The 17,172-nt window shown below is 49.1% G+C and overlaps 1 protein-coding gene across 9 annotated transcripts in view; it reads left to right on the forward strand.

Moving 5' to 3' along the window:
- NHSL2 (NHS like 2) overlaps window positions 1–17,172 on the forward strand; it is a 118,329-nt gene that overhangs the window by 42,363 nt on the left and 58,794 nt on the right. The window contains exons 1-2 of one of the 9 annotated variants that reach the window (XM_077308860.1): window positions 9,037–9,357; window positions 9,792–9,860. The exons of 5 other annotated variants lie outside the window; for them this stretch is intronic. In XM_077308860.1, the coding sequence (XP_077164975.1) occupies window positions 9,210–9,357; window positions 9,792–9,860 (217 nt within the window). In that variant the 5' untranslated portion in view covers window positions 9,037–9,209. Of the gene's footprint in view, window positions 1–100; window positions 237–9,036; window positions 9,358–9,791; window positions 9,861–15,881; window positions 16,169–17,172 lie in introns of those variants that run through there. 3 more of the 9 variants (XM_077308869.1, XM_077308861.1, XM_077308864.1) reach the window with 3 other exon arrangements.

The raw sequence follows: 17,172 nt of genomic DNA on the forward strand, positions 1-17,172 counted from the left end.
GACTGCTTTGCCTGAAGCAAATCTGGCTTGCGTTAGAAAGCCAGGGAAAGGGGCGAGCTGCTCCAGCCCCTTCCCCAGCCTAGGCAGAGAGGAGGGATGCAGCATGCTTTGGCTGGCCAGAGGGCCTGGGAAGAACTTGGGCTCCCACTGGAGCTTGTGACCCGATTGGGAGCAGGACTGGTGGCAGATCTCCCTGGGGCTGCTCTCCTCAAAGCTTGCAGAGCTGCAATAATCAAGTATGTAAGCTCATTGTTGCTGTTCTGTGGTGTGCTGTGTGTGGCTTCAGTGTGGCTCCAGAGGCGCTGCCAAACTCCGGCGAGCGGCTGCAGGACAGTGCTCTGTGGCTCTGCTGCTGGGTGTGTCTGCAGTGGCAAAAACCTGATGCAAGCCCTTGGAGTGGGGAGTCCAGCAAGGCTTAATTCTGCAAACAAGACAGGCTGAGGGGCAAAGCCTGCCTGGAATATGCGCTCCACTAATGACCGGAAAGCTTTGTCCTTCCCAAATCCCCAAGCTTTGCAAGGTGTGGTTGCTCAGTAATAGGGAAGGGGTACAACTCTGAGTTTTTGGAGGCAGAAGAACCTTCAATAGTGCTTGAGATATTCCAGAATGAAAGCCAAATTCCGGGTTCCGCAGCCATAGAGAATTGAGCCCTGGTGGTTCAGTGGTTTCCCTCTAATTGTGCGTCTGTGGGGCAGCGCTGTGGGGTGGAAATCAGTGGAAAGGATTCTTTGTAAAGAGAGCAGGGAGAGAGAGAAAGGCAAGAGGAATACATTCAAGTCTGGGTGGCTGAGGAATAGAAGCAATATTTTTCTCGCTTTTTAAACTTTTTAAACAAGACTGCTTGAGGCAAAGGAAACAATTGATTCTATTTTATTTATTTCTAGCTCACATTTTCAAGCTATTCCCACTCCCACCCCCCTCCAAGGAGTTAGAATGCATTTCCAGAATGCTGCTGGAAGTGGCAGATGAAATTAATCCAACAGTGGCACAATGACAATTTGACAAGCTCGGGTTAGTTCTTAAAAGCATGGGGCTAGATCTGAGAGAACAAGGTTCAAATCCTCACTGTACCGTGGAAACTCATGCGGTAACCCAGAACCAGTCAGCCTGTCCTAGACAAACTTACCTTATAGGGTTGTTGTGAAAATAGAATGGAGGAGAGGAGATTGATACATGCTGCCCTGTCCTCCTTAGATAAAAATGTACTAAATAAACAAATAAAAATAACTCTTTTGGAATCTTAAGGACAAATGGATTTATTGAAGGACAAACATCCATGGACTTAAAAAAGTAAAGGTAAAGGTATCCCCTGTGCAAGCACCAAGTCATGTCTGACCCTTGGGGTGACGCCCTCTAGCGTTTTCATGCAGACTCAATACGGGGTGGTTTGCCAGTGCCTTCCCCAGTCATTACCGTTTACCCCCCAGCAAGCTGGGTACTCATTTTACTGACCTCGCAAGGATGGAAGGCTGAGTCTACCTTGAGCCGGCTGCTGGGATCAAACTCCCAGCCTCATAGGCAGAGCTTTCAGACTGCTGCCTTACCACCCTGCGCCACAAGAGGCTCTTATCCGTGGACTTAACTAGTTTGCAAAATATAACTTTCTGCATCTGACAGCGTGGGATATGAGATTCTATTAAATCTCTTTGGCTTTTAAGGTGCCACAAGGCACCTGGTTTGACTTTTCTGCAACAACTATCTTGAAACATCCAACCCTCTCAAAGGAAAATCAGTTTTGTTAAGTCTTCTCCACACAAACAACATATAGCAGAGAGAAAGATAGCTGAAAGCACATTGGGTCAAATAAACCATAAATAGTCTTTAGCTGGCGCTGGAGTGACAGTGATGATAGCACCAAACAACTCTCACGGAAAGGACGTCCCAGAGGAATGGTGCTACAGCCAAAAGGGCCCTGCCCTTGATCATTCAACTGCCTAGCTTCAGATGGGGGAGGATATCCAGAAAAGGGACCCAGTGAAGACCAGGCTCCACCAGGATAGAGTGACTTTCAGATATGCAGGACTGGAGTCTAGCAGGACCTTAAAGGCTAACAAGATTTGCAGGATATTAGCTTTCAAGAGTCAAAGGTCCCTTCATCAGATCCAGACTTTCAAAAGCCAGCGTTTCTCAATGAGAACCCCCTGAAACATTCCTTAGTCTTTGAGAAACCCCAGAAGTGGCAGGATGGTGCAGAATATGGTTGGGAAGCAGAGCTGTGGACATGCCCACCTGGGGCCCCTCCTGTTCCTAGCCCTCCTCTTCCCACCCCCTCCAGGTCCATTATTGGCCATTGGGGGGGGGGCAGGTCAACATGACCATATATCTGGACCATATCACTGAATAAATGTTTAACAAATTAAAAGTCATCCCCTGTGCAAGCACTGAGTCATGTCTGACGCCCTCTAGCGTTTTCATGGCAGACTCAATACGGGGTGGTTTGCCAGTGCCTTCCCCAGTCATTACCGTTTACCCCCCAGCAAGCTGGGTACTCATTTTACCGACCTCGGAAGGATGGAAGGCTGAGTCAACCTTGAGCCGGCTGCTGGGATTGAACTCCCAGCCTCATGGGCAAAGCTTTCAGACGGCTGCCTTACCATTCTGCGCCACAAGAGGCTCATTTAACAAATTACAAAAAATAATTAACTCCCACCCTTTCGGGAAACCCTTCCGGGGCCACCAGGAAACCCAGGGCTTCACAAAACCCTGGAAAATCTTGTAGGACTTTAAAGTCCTACTGGTCTTCGTCTTCTACTCTACACCACCAGTGCTACGCACCTGAGAATTTCAGATAGATGCATTCTCTTACCATGTTAGTGGGAGCAATGTCAGACTTGTGCTGATGACTTAATAAGATTCCACAATGCTGCTGTTATCTCTTTACACCCGGTGATAAACGATTTGTTCTCACCATCCGGGTCATTAACAAGTGATAAACGGGTGGGCTTTCCCCCAGTCCTCTAAAAGAGCTATTTAGAAGTCTGAGTGGTGATTGTAAATACCACCTTAGTGGTTGTGAGAACACTCCAGTTTAATTAAAACTGAAACAGAGCACGCAAGGAGAGACCCACAAGGCTACCAGAATGGTGTGCTGAAAAGGGAAGGGATACAGTCTGTTTGGGCATTTTTCTGCTGCGCTGTACCTGTCTTGAGTGTGTGCTTGCCAAAGAGTGCTTGAAACACATTAACTCCTGGCTTGAAATGAGCTCAAGAACAAGTGCAAAGATTCTCATGCATGCCTTTGCGATAAGGGTGTGTGTGTGAGTGTGTGTGTCGGCGGAGGGAATGACACTAGTGCTTGATCAGTTCTTCCAAAATAAAAAATGGAGAACGAGTTGTGGCAAAAAAAAAAAAGGTTTTTTTTAATGACCCATGCCTTCAATCACAACGTGACATGTGGCATTTGCTACTACAGAGAGACCTTGATGTGGAAAAATGCCTTGTTTAGCTCATGAAGGCAGAGGAGCCTGAGAGGATAATAAGAAGGGCAATTGAAGGGACTTTTGTGTTCTCTTTGGCTGATCCTTACCAGAAGGCAGAGCTAGATGTAAGCACATTTGAAGGCCTCAAAATTGATATAGATTAGGCACAGGGGTAGTCAAACTGCGGTCCTCCAGATGTCCATGGACTACAATTCCCACGAGCCCCTGCCAGCATTCGCTGGCAGGGGCTCCTGGGAATTGTAGTCCATGGACATCTGGAGGGCCGCAGTTTGACTACCCCTGGATTAGGGCCTCAGCCTTAATCCCACCCTGCCAGGAGGCCACCTTCTGAACAAAGTTGGTGTGCTTTGAGAAATCGGAAGACATCGGAAGGAGTTGGAAATCGTCATTATGATTTCTGTCAGAGTGACGGAACATCCTGGTTTTAAGAGGAGAGAGAAGCCACTCAAGTCACGCCAACTGTACGTTGGTATACGGAAGGGTGCAATTCCCAGCGGCCGTCCCTGAACCTCATAGGAGGGCAGCATAGAAATATATATAGTAAATAAATGAATAGGACTGAGTATTTGGGAAGGGGGAAGGGAACCCTCTTGACAGACGGCGCTATCTTGTGGGAAATGCACCGCTGCATCTGGACAACTGTATTTTGTCTTGTTCGTTTGTCTGAGAATCTGCACATTAAACAGGCAAGGAAGGTGTTAAGCAGTACAAGATGTAAAATATAGAGGGTTCCCCCCCCTTCTTTCTGTTTCCCCCTCCCTTTTTCTGTAACCATCTGTTTCCAGCCCTCCTTGCTTCTATTTGAATCCTAGGCCTCGACAAATAAAATTCTTTTTGGCTTGACTGAAGACATGTTGGGGGGGGGGGCGTTGTTGCATGGTGGCTAAGCTGTCAAGTGGGGACTTGGTAAGGACTAGGGAGGGAATACCCTGCTGGCCAGAGGTCAGGCTTTGGGGCTGACTTGGCTTTGGTTTAACATGACTTAAGTGGTGAAAGGGTGGAAGTGGTGGCTTTCATCCTTTTCCAGAGAATCTGGCAGCTCCCTGGTAGCTCATCAAGTGCTTCTTGGTAAGCAAAAGAGTTACCCATGGTCAACCAGTCTGGAATGTTGTCTCTTCCACCTGTCCTGATCTTTCCATGTGGTGCATGGCTCTGTCCTAGTGTAGTTTTGGCCATCCTGTCTCAAAAAGGGATGCTGTAGAGCTGGAAAGGGTGCCGAAAAAGGGACTGGGGAACCTTGCCTGGGATTAAAGGTGCAAGTTCTTTTTAGTTTAGCAGGACAGTCACTGAAATGGGACCTGACAAAGGTTCGTGAAAATGTGTAAACGGTGTAAAGGAAATGGATGGAAGGAACATTTCTCTCCCTCAATGTTGCAAGGTCCTACAAAGGAATTGGTGGGTGGGTAGATCTTGTATAGGGAAAAGTAAATATTTTTTCTCGCAGCGTGTAATCAGTGTATAGGATCTGCCACTACACAATTACAGTGACGGCCTCTTTGGTGTAGCCAGTTTGGTGTAGTGGTTAGGAGTGCGGACTTCTAATCTGGCATGCCAGGTTCAATTCTGTGCTCCCCCACATGCAGCCAGCTGGGTGACCCTGAGCTCACCATAGTACTGATAAAGCTGTTCTGACCGAGCAGTGATATCAGGGCTCTCTCAGCCTCACCCACCTCACAAGGGTGTCTGTTGTGAGGAGAGGAAAGGAAAGGGAAGGTGACTGTAAGCTGTTTTGAGCCTCCTTCGGGTAGGGAAAAGCGGCATATAAGAACCAACTCTTCTTCTTCTTCTTCTTCTTCTTCTTCTTCTCTAGTTTCGATGGCTTTGAAAAGAGGCTGCCCACATTCACAGAGATTAGTTAAATCAACTGATAGCCATGCGGATTCAGTGGCACATCCATCTTTAGAAGCAGTATATATATAAATACTGTATATATACATATATACATACATACATACATACATACATATATACATAAAGGTAAAGGTAAAGGTATCCCCTGTGCAAGCACCGAGTCATGTCTGACCCTTGGGGTGACGCCCTCTAGCGTTTTCTTGGCAGACTCAATACGGGGTGGTTTGCCAGTGCCTTCCCCAGTCATTACCGTTTACCCCGCAGCAAGCTGGGTACTCATTTTACCGACCTCAGAAGGATGGAAGGCTGAGTCAACCTTGAGCCGGCTGCTGGGATTGAACTCCCAGCCTCATGGGCAAACATACATACATACATACATACATACATACATACATACATACATACATACATACATACATACATATATATATATATATATATATATATATGCGCATGTATACCAGTTGCTGAGAAACAACCAGCAGAGCTTGGCTATTGTTTTCTCGTCTTGCTTGTGGGTTTCCTAGAGGCATCTAGCTCAGGGGTAGTCAACCTGTGGTCCTCCAGATGTTCATGGACTACAATTCCCGTGAGCCCCTGCTAGCAAACGCTGGCAGGGGCTCATGGGGATTGTAGTCCATGAACATCTGGAGGACCACAGGCTGACTACCCCTGGTCTAGCTGACAACTATAGGAAATGTGATTTTGGACTCTAAGAACCTTGGCTTTCCACCAGGACTCTTCCGGTGTTCCTATGTACGTGGCTGTGATTAAACAAGGTAATTGTAAGGCCACAGTGGGCTGGCCAGGACTAATTTATTTCATTTACATTTATATTGCGACTTATTGCCCATTGCTCTGGGCCAAGGCCGGCTCACGGCGGTTTACATTTAAGACATTAGAACAGAGCCTCCTTATCCTATGCCTCTTTAGGCGAGAAGCCTTTTTCATGATTGCATCTGGATGGTAGGAAAACAGCACCTGTTGGATGGTTGCGCAGCTGTTAAAAGACCCAGCCGCCCTGCAAGGTCAGGGGGCAGTCCAAGCCATATTTATGGCGCCATGAGGACCCAATGGGATTTCTGCTTCTGTGGCCCTTGGGAATCTGGGGCCATGCCCACTGCAGACTGGCTGAAGCACAGAGCTCAAGGACTCGATTTTGGGGTTTGTTTGGACATGCCTTGCTTTTCATACATCTTAAGCCCTTGAGCCTGCATGCAGCCCTGCAGCTGTGTACTCATCGCAGAGCTCACCATTGCTTTGGGCTGCAGATTTTCGGCTGCTGCCCTTGTCAAAATAGTCTGTGTCGCCTTGTATGGCATTGCTGGTGTCACGTGGTTGCCCGGCTGGGCTTGCACACATTCCCGGAAATATGCACTCCTGCCTCAGTTAAGGAGGAAACTTCTCTGCCAAGAGATGCTGAGTACCGATCCAATTTGCTCCTGTTTCCATAGCAACTTCCCAGTGCTTTCTGATACTCCATCTTAACAAAAATGATGGTGAGGGACTGGCCTCCATGAACAAGGCACCAAAAGAAGCCTCTTTCCCCTCCAATGGACAGCTGTGCTCAAGCACGGAAAGAAAGAATTGTTCTCCCAAAAGCGGGCTGTGCACCTCCAAAGTATCCCCATGAATGAAGGAGGACCTGGCTCCTTTCTTTTCCTTTTTCATTTTTTATACCAATACATGCTGGATTCTTTGCTGCTTCCTTCAACCAGGGAATATGTCAGGGAGGTTCTGATGAATTTATGGATTGGAGAAAATGAATAAGTGGTCCATACAGTGAAGCTAAACGAATCCAGGTGCTTTGCTGGTTAGGTCCGGGGGTTCTGCAGCAGCTTCTCCTTCCTTCTCTTTTATGTGATTAATTTACTGAATTTGCTTGGTTTGTGGTGGGGGGGCAGGGTGCCAGTTGCGCTGATCGAGCACTCTTAACATCGTCTACCAGCCACCTGGGGGCTGTGCCATTCTTTGTCCCAGTACCTGCCAGTTCACATAGACAACCATGGAATCCGCAGAAAAATCACCGGAGGTATGATCTAAACAAGACACTGGTCAGAGACTGTTGCCCTGAAACCCTTATTTCTGAATTAGTGCTAAATCACATCCAGCTAAGCAGGAAGCTGATCCAGTCTGAAAGACATGTCCTTTGGCCATGTAACATCAAGTGGAGCCGGCATGACACAGGAATTGGAATGTGGATCTGACATCTGGGAGACCCAGGTTCGAATTCCTCCTCTGCCATAAAAGCTTGCTGGCTAATCTCGGACATGTCACTGCCTCCCGTAGGGCTGTTTGGATAAAATGAGGAGGGGAGAATGTGGAAAGTAGAAGATATAAAAGGAGGACTGATGAGGGTATATGGTCTGGAGGCCACTGGGAAAGCAGTGTAAAATAAGCATCAAAGACCACGTAATATAATGCATGTTAATTTAAAAGAATGTTAAATTGTGTAATGGCCTTTTGCTGTGAGGCTTAGCAAGGGCAGCAGGCCAGGCAGAATGCCACTGCTTCTGATTCATGGTAGCCTTCAGCCTATCATAGTGAAGCCTGTTCTGCCACTACGTTCTGCTTTTGAACTAGGAAATCAGATCACACGAGACAGCAGGGTTTTGTTGTACAGTAGCTTCTGAACAGGAGCAGTCTAGCTGAGCAGAAAATAATTCTGGCATTCAGGCCTGAGCACAGATTGCTGTGGCACGGCTTCCGAAAGAGTGGGTGTATCTTCCTCCCAGTTGCTCCCTAAACCTTCAGGCAGTCCTCCCTGTCAAGTTATGGGTTGGCCTTGATTGTCAGTTGTCCTGATGGTTCTCTTTGTCATGTTATATAAGAGGATATACTTGGGAGGGAACATCCTGAATGAGATGGCAAGAGTCTAGCCAGCTCAGAGTCTAGCCCAGGGGTAGTCAAACTGCAGCCCTCCAGATGTCCATGGACTACAATTCCCAGAAGCCCCTGCCAGCATTCGCTGGCAGGGGCTTCTGGGAATTGTAGTCCATGGACATCTGGAGGGCCGCAGTTTGACTACCCCTGATCTAGCCAGTGGGCATCTTGGCCATGCTTGTTTGCTGGAAATGGCACGTGTGCCTGCTTCTGGTGGCACATCATGCCCAAGTGTTCTTGCAGTCTTTGCAGGTACAAAGGTAAACAAGGTTCTTCCATTCTTGCGGAGCAACTTAGATGGATGCATTCTTTTGGATAAGGAGGGGCCGGGGAGAAGCCTGTCCAGATCTGACAAGCCTTCTTTCTAAATCCAGAACAGCCGTTCCGACCGGGACGCTTTCCATCGTATGCGCTGCTCTCACATTTGTTCAACTTTTGCTGCGTACCCATATCCAAATTCCGGCCTCTCCAAGCACAGCATTAAGGATCCCTGCCCTCTTACTGTGCATGAAGTGGAGCAAAGGCACTCTGCACATGCTTGAGAAATCTCCCATTCATTCCAGCCCCCGGCATGGACCTTCGTGGGTGGGTGGCAACCGGTTCCTGCAGCTTCACCTTGGGGGCTTGAGGCCTGGCCCCCTAGTCCCTCATCCTGGGTGCTGGGCTGTTTTGCAACTCGCCTGGGTGCCGGTGCAGATGGTGGGAAGGTGGGGGGGGGGGAGCAAGGAGAATATCCGACCCCCCCCTTTCCCTCCCTCCTTCCCTCCCTCCCTTCCCAGCCCGCCCGCAGGCGGGGGCAGGTGGCGGCGGGGCGACGATGCTGTTGCGGCGGCTGCAGCTGATGCCAAAGCGGCGCCTTGGAAGAAGCCGAGCGGGGCATGAGCGCCGCCACCGCCGCCGCGGGACCCTCCCAGCGGGCAGCAGCAGCAGCTGCAGCCGCCCCCGGCCGCGCTCCGGGCTCCCTTCGGCGTGGCGCCGCGGCCTGAGCCCGGGCGATGCTCCCTGGCGCTCCGGAGCCCGCAGCCGCGCACCGACATGGGCAACTCCCCGCCGGTGATGCTGGGCAAAGCGCCCCGCAGCAAGGCGCCCCCGCGCACCGCCGCCGTCGCCCCCTCCAGCAACCACAACGCCGCCGCCGCCGCCTCTGCCTCTGCCTCCGCAGCCGTCGGACAGCCGGCAACAGGTACCCGGGGAGCGGGAGGGGGGCGATGGAGGGGGGCCAGCTTGATCCCCCCCCCGCAGGTGGGCATTTCTGGCCAGGAGGATGGATGACCCGTGGGGGCGGGGCTTCAGAGGAGAGCCCCCCCCCGATAAACTCGGGGATTGTTGTTGTTTGCTGTCACGTCCCAACTGGTTTATGGCTACCCCATGGGGGGGTTTAAGGCAAGAGACTTTCCAACATGGTTTGCCATGGCCTGGCTCGGCACCCTACTGGACTTCCTTGGTGGGCTTCCCGTCCACTTTGGGGTGCTCCTTTCCCCAAAAGGGTTACAACAGCCCTTCCTCATTGACTCAGTTTGGAGCCCCCCAATCTATTAGAAGCGTAAATAAATACATGGAGAAAGCCGATTGACTGTGTAACGCTGGTTTGTTCCCCCCTCCTTCCCTCCCCCCCAGCGCACAAAGCAGATCCCGTCCAGGGCTGTACGCGGAGTGCTTCTCATGCGAGGAAACTCTTAGGAACCAGTGGGTAATCTGCGTGTGTATCTATGTCCTTGTGCGGGTGCTTGTGTGTCATTTGTCCTGTTTTTGACAATCCCCCCCGCACATGTGTACCGTGCGCGGTGTGCATGCTCTGAGAAACCAGGGGCGGCCCAAGAAGACATGGTACACCGTCAGGGTACTGGTGTGCAACACACGTTTGTGCATGAGTCAAGAGTGACAAGGCATGCACAGCATACCTGCTGTTTCCAACCATGGGAATGCTTTGCGCATAGGAACTCCTCTCATGTGTGAAGCAAACAGGTAGAAGAGCAGAGCTTTAGGGGAAAGAGGGAGGGGAAGTCTTCTGTACAGCCCTGAGGTTTGTTATCATGCCCTCCAGCTGAGCCTAAATCCTTGATCAGAGATGGGGTTCTTACTAACCTGCCCCCATCTTAAAATAGATAAGGACTGGAGACCATGAAGATCTATGTACATGGATCTGAAGACTCATTCTCTGTGGCTCGCCCAAGCGCATGCAGAAACAGCAAGGCTCTTCAAATGCTAGAAAACCACAGGTGGCAGAGGCCGTGGGTTCTCTTCTTCCCCTTTCCCCCTAAGCGCATCTTTAACAGCTGATTCACACATGCACAATCAGTGCTCCCTGACCATGTGAACCAAAGGAGACATATCCAGGGGGGTCTTGGACTGACGCAAATGCTTTTGTCGGTCGTTGCTTAAATTCTCTCGCAATTGTTTTTCATACATAGTGATGTACAGTTTGGTGTAGTGGTTAGGAGTGCGGACTTCTAATCTGGACAGCCGGGTTTGAATCTGCGCTCCCCCACATGCCGCTAGCTGGGTGACCTTGGGCTCGCCACAACACTGATAAAACTGTTCTGACCGAGCAGGAATATCGGCTCTCTCAGCCTCACCCACCCTACAGGGTGTCTGTTGTGGGGAGAGGAAAGGGAAGGTGAATGTAAGCCGCTTTGAGACTCCTTCGGGTAGAGAAAAGCAGCATATAAGAACCAACTCTTCTTCTTCTTCTTCTCCTTCTCCTTCTCCTTCCTCCCCAAGGCTTCCATTTTCATTTTCATCCCATCTTTCCTTCCAAGGAATTAAAGGCAGCCGATATGGTAGTTTAAGGTGGGGTTAGTCAAGTTGAGAGTCACTGCCTCAAGGTCACTCCTTGAGTTTCATGGATGAGTTGGGGCTTGAAAGCAGCTTACTCTGAACTTCACTTAGTATCCTGTCTACCGTACCCCACTGGTCTGCAAAACCTCTCAGATCATGAGCTCACAGCAGGATTTGACCAGAGGGGTGTCAGACGGATTCAGCCTGTGTACCACCATTTGCCCCTACCATAATCACAAAGGTAGCAAAAAGCTCAGTAAATTTACTTAGTGCATTTACTTAGGAGTAAGACACAGTGATCACAATGTGCCTTACTTCAGAGTAAATTTGTGTTGGGGTTGTGCTGCACATTACCAAAATGCTTAATGCAAACCAGTTAGGGGAGACAAAGTAACTTGCTTCTCCCCATACTGTGGATAGAGAGGGCTTCTCGCATCTGTTGAAAACTTCTTTAGTTACATCTGGCCTTTGTACTTGCAGGCTACCTATTTTGAACTGATTTTCATAGATTTTAATAATATTGTAAGCCACTCTGCTTATTTATCTTAAATAGAAAGGTGAGGTTTACATGTTCTAATTAAGGGTAGTCAAACTGCGGTCCTCCAGATGTTCATGGACTACAATTCCCAGGAGCCCCTGCCAGCAGGGCTCATGGGAATTGTAGTCCATGGGAATTGTAGTCCATGGATATCTGGAGGGCCGCAGTTTGACTACCCCTGTAAGTAATAAAACTAGGTAGGCCTTTGAATAAATAACCTGACAGTTTTCTTGGATTTTTAGAACTCTTTAACTGTTATTTTGTTTTGTAATCATGCAATGCATGTTTCTTTGGGCATGCATTCTTGTACCTATGTGTCCACCCCCGTGTTTTTTCTTGCTGACATTCTAACAGGGGTCTTAACCAGCATCATAAATGAGTAGCAGGGACACTCTTTGTTAGTGTGTGTGATCTTCTGTGTCATGACTTCTTCAAAGCAAAATTGTGCATGCAGGTTGATAAGATAAGATCTCTTGTGCTATCTGTAGATAGCTGGAATAGCAAGAATTCACATTTAACCCCTGAACTCCCAGAAGAGATTGATAGATACGCTATTGCAAAGTGGAAGGTGACGGACACATGGGGGTGTTTTGCATCCTTTAGCATAAATATTAAGGCAGTAGCAGTTTTCCTACTGGCATGTTTTCAAATAAAATAGGCCAGGGGGTTTCTGTGCCTTTGAATGGGAGAGAAGTATGTGGAGTGCCCTAACAAAATGGCTGAATGAACAAAACTAATCAGGGACAGAGCAGAAAAAGAACCAACTTTTTCCTGTGCAGGGTAGGGAGGGGGTAAAGAGAGGCATGATCTGAAAGTTTTTATCAGATGGTCAAACTTTGTCACAAGGCTTGCTCTGGCCTATCAGTCCTCAAGTAGCTCCACCTTATCATTTTCTGGCATCTGGAGATTTGGCTGGATTCCCAAAAAGAGTTTGGGTAGCCAATATGAGGTTTGGTTTTCTATTGAGAAATGGAGAGGAATATTCCAGATCCTATATGTGTTAGAATCAAAGGTCTTATATGGGGAAATGACCATTGTTAATCAGCTAGTGGCGACCCGCTATGAATGACTATAACTGCTTCTGGGGAGCTGTTTTTGGGCTGCAAGTGTAGTGAGAGCCAGTTTGGTGTCGTGGTTAGGAGTGCGGACTTCTAATCTGGTGAGCCAGGTTCGATTCTGCGCTCCCCCACATGCAGCCAGCTGGGTGACCTTGGGCTCGCCACAGCACTGATAAAACTGTTCTGACTGAGCAGTAATATCAGGGCTCTCTCAGCCTCACCCACCCCACAGGGTGTCTGTGGTGGGGAGAGGAATGGGAAGGCGACTGTAAGCTGCTTTGAGACTCCTTCTGGGAGAGAAAAGCGGCATTTAAGAACCAACTCTTCTTCTTCTTCCCCTTTTTCCCCCATTTATTACTGTCAAGTTGTAGCAGACTTATGATGACCTGTTGTGGTTTTCAAGGCAAGAGATGGCTAGAGGTGGTTTGTCATTGCTCTGCTTCACAACCCTGGACTTCAATGGTTGGGCTCCCAATCCAAATACTGACCAGGGCTGAACCAGATTCTGAGATCTGATTTGGTTAGCCTGGGCTATCCAGGTTGAGACTTAAAACAAACTAAGATTACATTTTCAATAATCCTGCTCTTCCTCTAACGAGCTCACACTGACATACGTTAGCAGCTTTATATGGCTGTCCCAAAATCTGACTACAGATCTCCTGGAAATCGGAACCCAGGTTTCTGCAATCTCAGTCTGATAACTATGCACACCATGATCTTGCTTTTGGTCTGCCAAGCATCCATGCCCCCCTATGGATGGTGCTGGCTTAATTAGTTGATAACTAGCAATATTAAAAGATGCAGGAATCTTCCTAAGCTGGAAGTTTCTCACCTTGGTCTTGCCATTAATGTCATAGGCATACCAGGTGCTTGCACAGGGGATACCTTTACCTTTACCTTAGTGCTTGCTCCATTATACAGACTACCCATAGGGGGAGCACCATCTATTTTGGTTACCTGCCTCACCTCCTCCCACTTCACCCACACAAGTGGTGCATTTAAGGAGCTCTCTTAGGGGAAAAAGCTAGTTCATTAGACAAACAGGTATTTTTTAAAAATTGTAGGTTGTTGCCATGGCATCCAGGTGATTGCTTTTAGCTCACCTAATTAGCAGGCAGAGCCAGCCCCTGGAAAGGTGCAGGGGAGTAGCTCATGGCAACTGAACATAGAGCCGGTTGGCTGAGGATGAGAGGGAAGCTATAGGTAGGTGCGTACGTTTGCCTACTCCACCTGCTGTGTGTAAGCAGCAGGCCACAGGTCTCAGGTAGCTGTCAGGGACAAGATGGAGAGCTCTGTGCTGAGTGGCAACTGGGATTGTGTGGAGCTCGGGGAAAACCTGTAAAAAAAGAAGCAAGGGCCACCTGCTGCTTGGATGGAAGTTTAGGTCAGCCCTTTCTTTGCCAACTTTCCAAGATAGTTCCTTGGCCAGACAGGATCCACTGCAGGAAGCCCTGGAAGAATTCCAGGAGTCTTTAAAAGATTTGGCACTGATGCCGGAGTGTTTTGATAGCTGCCCAGGGTTGGAGCTGGACATTTTTTCTGCTAGCTTAAAAAAATTGGATCATGGTGCTGAGTGATTCAAAACCCGCTAGCATACAAGTAGGGCTGCATGGTTGTAAAAGCAACACTTGATTTTTTTGGGGGGGGGAGGGGGGCAGTAGTTGAAGAATATCGCTGTGGCTCTTCTACTAGTGGAAGGAAAGCAAGTTGCTAGTCCTCATAGCTATTGAGGCATAAGTAAGTCAGATAAAATCTTGGGCTGTGATCACCGGCTGGGAACCAGTGGAAGGTGGTGGAACAGGAGCAATTCAAGCTGGATTCATGGCTTCACTGGGAAGGGAAAGAAGGGGGTGAAGGATGAGGTGTTGGGGGGGTTGCGTTTGTGTTAAACCAAATCAGTATTGTTCAGTAGTTCCGCTGCTGTTGTGTTACATATTTGCAGCCTTGAGTGCATATTTCTGCCCTTCTCTCCGAAGTCCTCTTGAACAGTCCTGAGGCAGAAAAGCATTCTTGTTTTTCAAATGAGAGCCCGGGGGGGGGGGGGGGAGGGACCGGCACAGTTGCTTGGCCGCTAGGAAGAGCGCTGCCTTGTTCCAACCAGGCTCATGTTTTTGGAAGGGCTAAATTGTATTGCCAGCAAAAAAATCCGAGCAATTGAGTCACGGTAAATAACAACCTGCTGCCTAGGTATTCGGGCACATTCTTTTAGCCTGGCAGGCTGGGAATGCAGCGAGTCGGAGCTAGTGAGCCTCAGCTACCATTAGGGCTGCCAGCTTCCATGTGGAGCCTGGAGAGCTCCCAGAATTAAAACGGAGCTCCAAACTGCAGGGAGTCAGTTTCCCTGGAGAAAAGGACTGTTTGGGACGGTGGACTCTATGGCAGGGGTAGTCAAACTGCGGCCCTCCAGGTGTCCATGGACTACAATTCCCAGGAGCCCCTGCCAGCATTCGCTGGCAGGGGCTCCTGGGAATTGTAGTCCATGGACATCTGGAGGGCCGCAGTTTGACTACCCCTGCTCTACGGAATTATCCTCTATTACAGACCCCCCCCCCCAACCCTGCATGCCTCAGCCTTCACCCCGCAAGCCTTCATGAATTTCCCAACCCAGGTAACCCTAGTTCTTGGCCTCTTGTTCTACCCTGCCTTGCAAGGTCGTTCCTAGGAAGGAGCTGGTCCTTGGTCTGGAACTAAGCTAGACAGAAGCGTTGTATTCAGGTGAGGAGGAGACAACCATATTAGTCTCTTGCGGCCCAAATAGCAGTGGGCCTTTTGACAAGTCAAGGGGCCAAAGGGTTTCTTGACCTTTCCAGAGTGTTGCTTTATTTTATTAAACAACATACTTATATCCCACTTTTCCATGTGGTTGGAGCTAGGGGAGGGTGGAGCCTTTTGTACTGTTGTGAAACCCCTGAAACATTCTTCAGGCTTTGAGAAACCCCCATTGGCCATTGGAGGGGGTGGGGGGTCGGCATGACCACATACGGTCCTATCACCAGATGAAGGTGTAACACATTTTTAAAATATATAAAAATTAACTCCTTCCCATTCAGGAAACCTTTCCAGAGCCATCAAGAATCACCAGGGTTTCATGAAAACCCTGGTTGGGGAAACCTGGTGTGAAGCCTTTAAGGGAGAAACCCTGGGTCCAGAAACAAGGGCTTATCTTGCCTGGCTACACATATCCATGCTCTGTTGTTCCCAGTGCCTTGTCAGGAGGAAGGAAGACGGGGCAGGCCAGCAACAATGAGCCAGCGGGGGCCGAGTCAAACAGCCAATTCCTGGTTATTTCCTCTCCCTGTCCGGCCAGAGAAAGTCAGTTCAACTTTAGGAGGACTCTGGGGCAAAGACTCACCAGGAACAAAAGGGCAGCTCCCGGCATCCCTTTGAAGCGGGCTGGATCAGCAGCTTGCCCTGGGGCAGTTTTCTTACTGCTTCTTGAGGAGCTGGGTGGAGTTAAAAGGCAGGGGGGAGAGATCGGCGTGGAATCCGCTGCTGAGAAAAGGGTCTGTCTGCCCGCCCTGTGCCTCCTCCTGCGGACCCCTTGAGCGCACGGGTGCTGCATGCAGGGCCAGAGGGCATGGAGAGGGCAGGATCCTTGGCCATGTCCTTGCACAGGGCAGGTAAGGAGTTCCAGTTGGTGGTAGAAAATGTGTGTGTGGTGGGCAGCAAGTAAGGGGTGCTGGGGTGTATTGCACATGATGAGGCATAGGCCTTGAAAGTCTGAAGAGCTGCAGCCAAGGGTATTGCTGGCCATGCACCATGGCTGTGGTTTCCTAGCATGTGTGCAGCTGCACACCATGCTTCTGCAGAACTTGTGTGTGTCAGCCATTCTGCCCTTCAGGCGTTGCATGCCTTCTAAAAGCTCCCCCCCTCCTCTGTCCCCCGCAGACACACACCATCCTGTCACTTGCTGCAGAGATTTAGCAGTCTATGATATTGCAGCTAGGTAGGGTGACTTGATTTTTTTTTTATCACAGATAACGTTGTGTAGGAAATGGGGGTGGGGTGGGGGGCTGGTAGCCTTAGCTTTTAACATGACTGAATAGGGAGTCAAAATTCTTGGCAACTTCTCTGGTCTTTGTATCTCCCTTTGTTTTGTTATGGAGATGTACTGATGTAGTGGCATAGATGTTCAGTGTTGCAAAATACCAGGAAATGATAAATTTCCATGCCTGGGAAGATAGTGTTATGCTGTCTTCCCTGGGCAAGAGGATAGTTTGCAAGGTCAGTTTTCCCGTAAGCATCGGAGACTTGGACACTTTCTGTAACATCTAAGTATTTCTGTGAATATATAGATGGAGCCGGTGGGAGGCAGGCAGGCAAGCAGGCAGGTACGCATGCATAACCTTAAAGCAGCATCGGTCCTTTTGACTTGTTTCTTGCCCACCCTCTCCTTAAAAGCTTAACTTCTCTGCCTACACACAAACTGCCGATCTTACTTCCCTCAGATTCAGTCTTGCATGTAAGCCTCTGCAGGTGTCTTTGACAACAGGTAACTTTAGGGGAAAGCCACAATTCAGATATCTATCATTCAGGAAGTGGAGACATTAGAGGGAATGTAATTTCCAAAGTTCCTTGGCCGTCAACATATTCAGGTTTGTAAGAACCTGACTTAGCAAAGAGC

Source organism: Paroedura picta, chromosome 13 (genome assembly GCF_049243985.1).
Source record: "Paroedura picta isolate Pp20150507F chromosome 13, Ppicta_v3.0, whole genome shotgun sequence".
NCBI lineage: Eukaryota > Metazoa > Chordata > Lepidosauria > Squamata > Gekkonidae > Paroedura > Paroedura picta.